Below are 10,343 nucleotides of genomic sequence, written 5' to 3' on the forward strand. Positions count from 1 at the left end.
CTTTCACCGTTTTCGTATCCTCTCCCTTTTTAGTCATCACTTTCCTTTTTATTCGTCGTTCTCCATCGCCTTCCATGTCCATGTTCATTCTCTTAAACCTTTTGTGCCTCCTACACCACCTGTACTGCGTTTTCGTGTTCCACCTCCTCGTCCGCGTCCGCGTCTTCCTCCGTTTCCTGGTCCTCGCCCTCATCCTCTTCCATCAACTTACTGTACTCCTAAACTTATTTTTCGTTGTTTCAATCATCCTCGTGTCTCCTGTACTTTGCTTTCGTCCTTTCCCACCTCCTCCCTGTACTTCGTTGTCGTCCTTCTCCATCAACTCACAGTACTTCGATTTCGTCTTCATCCGTCTACTTGTACTTCGTTTTCAACTTCCTCCTCGCCCTCGGCCTCCCTTCCCTCAAGTGTCTCACCCTTTTCCTCTTCTCCCTTGTTCTCCTCAGTCCTTCAATTCCCCACCTACATCCTTTCCTCTCGATGAGCCAACAATTCCCATTAAACCTTCACCACCTCGGCCTCCTCCCAGATCCTGGCGGCGATACACGACCCCATGACGGAGCAAGAGTACAAGACGCCCCTGGAGACCTTCGAGCAGGAAGTTCTGACGGAGGCGTGGTCGGAGGTCGATGTACTGGGAAGAGGCAAGGAGGCGCTGAAGGAAGTTAACGATTCTATGGGTTAGTGTCCGTTTCTGGGTATTGCTTTTAGTTGTGTTGATAGATGAATTCTTGATTGATTTGATTGGATGTGTAATATATGTATGTACAGTATGGATATGCGAATACGAGTTTGTTATGTTTATGGATATAATATACACATGTTTGGGTTGACAGCTTTTCTATTCCTTGTGCCATCGTCGGATTCTCTTTGATCAACTAGCTGCTCAGTTTCAGCTTCAGCAACCTTTTCTTCAAAATCCTGAGGTACTTCTTGTAGACCGCTTCGACTTGACGTGACCTTCCTTCCGTTTACCTGTACTCGCCTGCCCTTAGTGTACCGTTTCCCTCTTCCTCTTAGCACTCTCTCCTTACCTCCCTAACCTCCTGCGATAGAATCCAAGATAATTCCGAAAATGTCTCGCCACTTTTCAATAAGTCTTTCTAACATAAAGGGTTTTGCTATCCATGTATGTTTGTGCATGTATATGTACGTAAATAGTATGGGTATTTATATAATGGATGCGGATAATGTGTGTGTGTGTGTTGAATGATTTATATGGAAAATGCATTTAATATGTGCAATGTATATAATATGTGTCTTGGACATGTATGTGCTTGACATGATTGGTTATAATGTCTTTCCAGAATGTGTTTAACGTCATTAATTCGGGCAACTCCTTCATGTTTCATGCAGTGCAATGTCGTGTCAATTTCATGGATGAAGCCTCTTTAAAATGCTCCACTCTGTCAGCTTCCTCTTGCTTACTATGTTGGGTTACAGGATGCGTTGGCATATTTATTGAAGATAGCATCGCAGTCTTCGGTGTAATGGAATGTAAGAATAACTGTAAATCACTGGCAATACGTTGTTATACGTCAGGCCAGTTGACATTTATTCAGTCATTAATTTAGAAGGGTAGGTGTATGATTATTCATATATACATGTATACAAGATAAGTACATGATTATATAAATATATGTATGTGCGGGCGGACGGCGGACACGCACACGCACGCACGCACTTACACGCACGCACTTACGCACGCACGTACCACGCACGCACTTACGCACACACACGCACGCACGCACACGCACGCACGCACGCACGCAGGCACGCACGCACGCAGGCACACACGCACGCAGGAACACACGCACGCAGGAACACACGCACGCAGGAACACACGCACGCAGGAACACAGGCACGCACGCACACAGGCACGCACACACACACGCGCACACGCACACAGGCACAGGAAATTATGATATATTCAGTATACTGTATTTATATGTATATACTGTTGATACATACCCGGTTGTATGTGTTGGTGTATATACATTGGCAAAGAAGAAAAGAACGAGGCAAACTGTCCCTGGCGAGGGACAGGGACACCGCCTCTATCCACCTGTGTGTATTTTGGCCCCTGCGACTTTCAAGGATGGGAGTACGAAGAGAGGCAAAGACTCCGTAGTCTCGTCTCCTCCAGCGGCCCTTGTCCAATCCTCAAGGAGACTCGAGGCCGACGTGAAGGAAGAGCGAGACGGCCTCCGTTCCTGGACAACATTATCCACGCAACTTCAAGAACGATTTCTTTCGCGTCTTCCCTACTCGTGACAGGAGGATGAAGGCGTGGTCAACGTTTCTTTCTCTGAGTTTATAGAATGTGCATTCCATTGTTCCAAGAGGAGGAATTTCGCTTGGTCAGTGACGTTTTCCTGCGCCTTCTGTATCCACGGGGCATGCTTCTTCACCTGAGGCTGAGGACCTACCTGTGATAAGCTCAAGGAAGGCACAAGTAGCCCAAGTGAGATTCCATGGACATACTGATGCCTGATGTCAAGATCGGTGAAGATCGCAAGATCGGAGTAGTCGAACAAAGAGGCTGACCTGCCAGACTTCTCAGCCAGCTGTTCCAACATACCCTGCAGTGACTAATTAAAAGTTGCAGAAACAGGGCGCTGCCTCCTGCAACAGTGAATCTGTTAGCACCGCCATTGCCCAGTTGTTGTACGAGTAATACTCCATTATCTTGTCGACACCGACGGCCTTCCCCAAAAGTGATCCCAAGCCGTAATCCTCAAGCAAGGTTTGGCCCACGGCAAATGAGAAGGATAGAATCGAACAATGGCCGCGCGCCAAATCACCGATTACGTACAAATGCTAACGATAAACCCTGTTTGTAATGTGTTATGATGGATCAGTAATGCGAAATATAATAGTTACGTTGCTCTTCCCATTATGTACCAATTCAGCCGTACATTTGAGGATCGATATAGGTTCCTTCCCCTTCCCCCAGGCCTTGCCTTTGACGGCTGGGATTTGGAATTCTACACCGAAATGTTCAAGACGAAGGTCGGCCGGAACCCCACCACAGTCGAGCTCTTCGATCTCGCGCAGTCGAACTCCGAGCATTCGCGACACTGGTTCTTCAAGGTAAGCGTTCTTTAGGTTGGTGGCAAACGTAAACCGGAAAAAGTCTTTTAATTTGTATACATTTCTAACTAGAGACTTGTCGTCTCTCCCTTTGGATATTTAATATAACATGCTGACGATAATAACGTATGCATATTTTATATAATATGCTTACGTTAATAACAGTGGATGTTTAATATAACATGCTGATGATCATAACGTGTGGATATTTTATATATGTCCACGATAGTAACCAGTAGATATTTATATGACATATTCACGATAGTAACGTGTACTTAAGCGTATCTTCTACAAACATTTCCCAAGGGAGAGTATCTTCTGGAAGGCGAGAAACTCCCCCACTCTCTGCTGGACATGGTCATTGCCACCAACAGCCCCGACACAACGCACGCCAATAACGTCATTGCATTTTCCGACAATTCGAGGTAAAGTAATACGTTAAACCTTCGACACAGGGCACGGATAATGCAAAAATCTAGATCCCATGTAAAAACTTTTTAAAAAGATAAGTCCATTATTTAAAATATATTTTGCGGGGGGCGGACGGCGGACACGCACAGCACGCACGCACCGCTAAATACAAAATACTTTCCCCAACCGCGCACCGCACTTACGCACTTACGCACGTACACAAACGCCCCCCCTTACACGCACGCACGAAACTTAAAACGCCCACGCACTTACACGCACGCACTTACGCACGCACGTACACACCCCACGCCTTAAACCCCACCTCGCACCCCACTTACGCACGCACACGCCCCACGCACCCCCACGCGCGGGCACGCACGCACGCACCCGCCCCATTTACGAAACACACGCCGCACTTACCACCCACGCACGCACTTACCCCCAAAACGCACGCACGCACCGCACCGGGGCACGCACGCACCACGCACACCCCACGCACGCACGCACGCCAAACCCCACGCCCAGGCACACACCAGGGCAGGCAGCCCCCCACGCACAGGGCACGCACGAGGCACCACCGGCCCCAAACAGGCACGGACACCCAGGCCCCGCACGCCACCACCACACCCCACCCCGCCAAAAAACGCACCAGGACGGGAAATTTTTAAATTTTATTCAGTTTTATTTTATTATATTTATATCTGTTGTACATACCCGGTTGTAGGGGGTTTTTGTAATATACATTGGCAAAAAAGAAAAAAACGAGGCAAACTGTCCCTGGCGGGGGAAAAAGGGGACAGGGCCTCATCCCCCCTTTGTGTATTTTGGCCCCTGCACTTTAAAGGGAAATGGGAGTACAAAGGAGGCAAAGACTCCGACCCCTCGTCCCCTCCAGCGGCCCTTGCCCAAATCCCCCAAGGGGAATTCGGGCCCCGACGTGAAGGAAGACGAGAGGGCCCCTCCGTTCCTGGACAACATTATCCCCCAAACTTCAAGAACGATTTTTTTGGGGGCGTTTTCCCCCTACTCTTTACGGGTTTAAGGGCTGGTAAACGTTTCTTTTCTAAGTTTTAAAATGTGCATTCCATTTTTCCCAAAGAGGAGGTTTTTTCGCTTGGTCTTTGACTTTTTTCCTGCCCTTCTGTACCACGGGGCATGTTTCCTTCACCTGGGGCTGAGGACCTACCTTGAACTAAAGGGAAGGGAAACCCACAGGCTGCCTCAAAGGTTGGGGTTTCCCTGCCAGACTTCTCAGCCCTGTTAAACATCCCCTGCAGTGACTTTAAAAAATTTTCCCAAACGGGGCGCTCCCTTCCGGGCAACATGAATCGTTAGGACCGCCATTGGGCCCCTTTTTGTACGAGTAATACTCCATTTATCTTGTCGGGCACCCGACGGCCTTCCCCAAAAGTGATCCACCGTAAAACCTCAAACAAGGGTTTTGGCCCCCGGCAAAAGAAAAGGGAAAAATGAACAATGGCCGCGCGGGCCAAAAAACCGAAATTCGTACCATCTAACGATTTAAAACCCTTTTTTGAATGTGTTATGATGGATCTAATGCGAAATATAAAAGTTACGTTTTCTCTTCCCATTATGGCCCAAATTTACCGTACTTTTAGGATCGATATAGGGTTTTTTTCCCCCTTCCCCCGGGGGTTGGGTTTGAACCCGGGTGGGATTTGGAAATTTTACCCGAATGTTCCCAAGGGCGAAGGGCTGCCGGGAAAACCCCCCCACATCGAGCTCTTTGTCTCGCGCGTTTGAACTGGCTCCGAGCATTCGCGACACTGGTTTTTTCAAGGGAAAGCGTTCTTTAGGTTGGTGGGAAAAGTAAAACCCAAAAGTCTTTTTTTTGTATACATTTTTTTAACTTGAGACTTGTCGTCTCTCCCTTTTTTTATTTTATTAAAATGCTGACGATAAAACGTATGCATATTTTATATAATATGCTTTTCGTTAATAAAAGTGGAGTTTAATATAAAATCTGATATCATAACGTTTGGATATTTTTATATGTCCAATGTAAACCAGAATTTTTATGACATATTTTACGATAGTAAAGTTAAATTTAAGCGTTCCCTTTTACCAAAATTTCCCCAAAGGGGGGTATCTTTTTGAAGGGGGAAACTCCCCCACTCTCTGCTGGGGCATGGTTTTGCCAAAACCCCCAGCCCCCACACAAAAAGCACGCCAATAACGTCATTGCATTTTCCGACAATTCGAGGTAAAGTAATACGTTAAACCTTCGACACAGGGCACGGATAATGCAAAAATCTAGAAAAAGGGAAATGTGGAGCCCTTCTGAATTTAAAGATTCCCTTAAAAAAAACCGGGTCTCGTTATGGGGAAAGATGATACACTTTTTTTCTAGATTTTACTTTATCCACATTATATACTGAATAAATGATTATTCAGACAGATGATGCAGCTTTAAAAAGTTTATCTTGTCCACAAATAGTCTACACTGAATATAACTGCGAGCTGCTCTGAAAACATGATTTCTGGAAAAAAATTTTCACCTTTTTTCATTTTACTTTTATGAATGATCACTTAAAGATACTTTTTTCATCTTGCCTTAATGCACTGAATACAAGTGCGAGCTCTGCTGATTTAATTATTACCTGGAACAAACGATTCGCCCTTTTCAATTTTACTTCATCCGCATGATAGAAAACCTGACCGCAAACGCCATAATTCGTTTTTAGTGGAATTAGAGGCTGGAAGGCGGCGGTGTTGGGTTCCCCCCTGACCCCCACCAAATCCTCTGAGGGGGAAGGTGGGGGGACGCCTTCGTCAAAATGTCTTCACGGGCCGAGACGCACAACTTCCCCACAGGTGTCGCTCCCTTCAGGTAGGTCGTGGTAAGGGTCATTTTTTGAAAATCACGTTATTTAAAAAAAACGTCTAAAAAGACAATTCTAAATTTGTTTTGAGAATTAAATATTGGGTAAATAAAATTCCCTTTGTATGTGTTTTCTTAAAATTTCCTCCTCTAGATACTTCATAATCCATGTACATAATATAGAAAATCATAATTCGTTCTATCCATCCGTTCAAGGTTTAACATACCTTTTCTTAGACCCCTCTTATATACAAAAAGAAATTAAAATTAAATTTTAATTTTTTCCCTTTGGGAAGAAATATTTGCTATCCACTGTCATTATCCCTTGCTTAAATGCCCGGTCGCCTTCACCTTTGACCTATGACCTCAGGTGAACAGGCAGGGAGAGGGAGAGATGTCATTCCTCTGCCTTTATTGCCGTTGTCCCTCTCGCTCTCCCTCTCGCTCTCCCTCTCGCTCTCCCTCTCGCTCTCCCTCTCGCTCCCACGCATTACCTGACCCTTCCCTTTCCTTTTCCCCTTTCTCCCCTCCCCCTCTCCTTTCACCCCCGCTCACCCTCTCCTCTCTCCCCTTCTCCCCTTCTCCCCGTTCCCCCTCTCCTTTCTCCCCTTCTCCCCTCCCCCTCTCCTTCTCCCTTCCCCCTCCCCCCCCCCCCCTTCCTTTCTCCCCTTTTTCCCCCCCCCCCCTTTTCTCCCCCTTCCCCCCTCTCCTTTCCCCCCCTCCTCCCCCCCCCCTCCACACCCCTCCCTCTCACCCCCCTCCCCCCCCCTCTCACCCCCCCCCCTCACCCCCTCCCCTCACCCCCTCTCACCCCCCCTTCCCCCCCCCCCCCTCTCATCCTTTGCCTCCCCCCACCCAGCGGCGCCACGACAGGCACGGGCGGCCGCATCCGGGACGTGCAGGCGGGGGGCCGGGGGGGGCATGTCTGGGGGGAACAGCGGATTTGCTTGGGAAAAAAACCTGCCATCCCTGGGGGGTTGATGCAAATTACTAAAAATAAAATGCTATAAAGTCGACAGAATGTCGGTCGGTCTTCTGATGCTGTGCAGAACTTTTTTTTTTTTTTTTACAATTTTGCGTTGCTGTTAGTTTAGGTTGTTTATGAAAGTTCGATCAGATTATTAAAGGATAGTGTTTAGAATACAAGCTTCATATATTGCAAATTTTGAAGATTTACATAATATCGAGATGATGAATACTTTATATTGAATACATTAGGTTCACGCTTTTTCCCCCAAAACGCACACAAATTCTACATTCGAATACATTTCTCAATAAAACCTTTTTTTTAATAAAAAAAGGCTAAAAATTCCAGGGGAAGACAACAAAATATCCGCCCAATTTGGGGGCCACGCCTCTCGAAGTTGCCATAGAGGCCTCGAACGGCGCCTCCGACTATGGCAACAAGTTTGGCGAACCAGTCATTGCAGGTTTTGCACGCTCGTTCGGCATGCAAATCGGTAAGTGATTCTTCGATCTCTGTAAAATTCATGATTGCATGATTAGTAAAAATAAAACAAAATCGTGAGAAGGGAACAAAATGCAGCTACGGTAGGTAGGCCTGTATATCACTCCTGGCCTCTCGTAATATCAAGGATTTCTGAAAGCATGTGCAGTTTTGCAGAATTAATATTAGATTTTGATTCTTTTTTAATTGATATATCTCTCCCACCCCACCCACTCCGCCCCACTCACCCCCACCTCGCCCCTCCCACCCCCCCCTCGCCCCCCCCCCCCCACCTCGCCCCCCCACCCCCCCCTCCCCCCCCACCCCCACCTCGCCCCCCCCACCCCCCCTCGCCCCTCCCACCCCCACCTCGCCCCTCCCACCCCCACCTCGCCCCTCCCACCCCCACCTCGCCCCTCTCACCCCCGCCTCGCCCCTCCCACCCCCCCCTCGCCCCCCTCACCCCCCCCTCGCCCCCTACCCCCCCCCCCCTTCCCCCCCCCCGCCCCCCTCACCCCCACCTCGCCCCTCTCACCCCCACCTCGCCCCTCCCACCCCCCCTCGCCCCCCCTCACCCCACCCCGCCCCTCTCAACCCCCACCTCGCCCCTCCCACCCCCACCTCCCCCCTCTCACCCCACCCCCCCCCCCCACCCCACCCCCCCCCTCCACCCCCACCCCCCCCCACCCCCCCCCCCTCCCCCCCCCACCCCCCCTCCCCCCCCGCCCGCCCCTCCCCCCCCACCCCGCCCCCCTCACCCCCACCTCGCCCCTCCCACCCCCACCTCGCCCCTCCCCCCCCCACCTCGCCCCCCCCCCCCACCTCGCCCCTCCCCCCCCACCCCGCCCCTCCCCCCCCCACCCCGCCCCTCCCCCCCCCCCCGCCCCCCCCCCAGGTAAAGGGGAGGAGTCAGAGAGGCGGGAATGGATAAAGCCCATCATGTTTAGCGGCGGCGTCGGCACGCTGGATGACGGCTTGACATCGAAACTTGCGCCTGAAAAGGGTGAGGGAGGAGCGGAAACGTGCCTAATGCTTTTATTTATACTGTTGTAATTATGGTTATTGCGTTTAATGAGTATATATATATTTTGATCAGTATAAAAGACTGTTTTAATACCCTAATTGCAGTAACGATTTCGTTGACAAATAACTGCTTGCATAAACGCTTCCGGAATGACATATTGGTATAAAGTTAATTTTTGTATAATTATTTTAATAATGCACAAACAAAAAAAAAATTAAATGGATTCTCTGGCTAGTCACTAGCTGGGAAATAAAGGGGAAAAAACGAGGTCGAGAACTAAATTTGGAAAATTTATAATTGATTATTACAGGACGAAAGTGAAATCGTTCATAGGGCATTAATCAGTCATGACGTTCATATCCTTTATATAAATCCAGTGCCTGCCGCAGTTCATGTATATGTGATTGTATTTTGAATAATCGACTTGCATACTTGAGTCGTTTTAAGCGGTCATTGATTCTGCGATATCAATGAACCAGCGAAAATTAATGTGATTTTTATTTTATGTTTATTTAGTTATTATTTTTTGTAAGTTTGTTAGGAAAGTGTAATGAAATAAAAATGACAAAAGGGCTCTCATCTCGTTCATTTATTTATATATTTATTATTATTATTATTTTTTTTTGCACTCTTTTTTTCAGGAAATTGTCAGTTACCTACAGTATTTTTTGTTAATTATAAATTAAAAGTTAGTTACAATGTATTTTTATCATTAATTATGACTTCTCAGTTACCTATAATATCTCTAACATTAATTATGAATTATCAGTGAACCATGTTTTTTATCGCTAATTATGAATTGTCAATTACCTGCAAGATTTTTCGATACTGCTGTAGGTCACCGTGTTGTGAAGTTGGGCGGACCCGTCTACAGGATCGGTGTTGGTGGCGGCGCCGCTTCCTCCGTCCAGGTTTGCGTTCTCATTATTTATCGTCGTTAATCATTCACATCAAATCATCATCAGTGATCAGTGATCGTCAACATCAATCATTTTCGACAGATATCAGTGATCAGTGATTCTCTGGCATTATCAGTCACTTGTGATTTTCTCCATTTTCTTTTTTCTTGAATAACTGTTTCATTTCGTTTGTTTGCATCTACATATATTAATGAACATGGTAAATAAAACATCCAGGTATATGTATGTACTCTTTACGTTTACCTCCGATCAGATAATATATATATATATATATATATATATATATATTATATTATATATATATATATATATTAAAAATATATATATATATAATATTATTATTATATTATAATATATATATATAATATAATTTAATATATTATTAATATAATTATATAATATAAATATAAAAAATATATAAAATATATATATTATATATATATATATATATATATATATTTATATATATATATTAAAATTATATATTATTATATTAATATATTATATATTATATATATAATATATATAATATATTATATTATAAAATATTAATATATATATATTTTTAATAAAATAAAAAAAAATTTTTTCCCAAAAAAACCATTT

General features: G+C 45.8%; 1 protein-coding gene across 1 annotated transcript in view; it reads left to right on the top strand.

The window, feature by feature from the left end:
- The window catches only part of LOC119581012 (phosphoribosylformylglycinamidine synthase-like), a 40,110-nt gene that overhangs the window by 6,686 nt on the left and 23,081 nt on the right, over positions 1-10,343 (top strand). Inside the window, 11 exon segments of the mRNA XM_037929278.1 lie at positions 530-680; positions 2,957-3,093; positions 3,400-3,518; positions 6,210-6,273; positions 6,275-6,313; positions 6,315-6,355; positions 7,206-7,322; positions 7,648-7,668; positions 7,670-7,806; positions 8,689-8,796; positions 9,655-9,728. Coding sequence (XP_037785206.1) covers positions 530-680; positions 2,957-3,093; positions 3,400-3,518; positions 6,210-6,273; positions 6,275-6,313; positions 6,315-6,355; positions 7,206-7,322; positions 7,648-7,668; positions 7,670-7,806; positions 8,689-8,796; positions 9,655-9,728 — 1,008 coding nt within the window.

This window comes from Penaeus monodon, chromosome 14 (assembly GCF_015228065.2).
Source record: "Penaeus monodon isolate SGIC_2016 chromosome 14, NSTDA_Pmon_1, whole genome shotgun sequence".
Lineage (NCBI taxonomy): Eukaryota > Metazoa > Arthropoda > Malacostraca > Decapoda > Penaeidae > Penaeus > Penaeus monodon.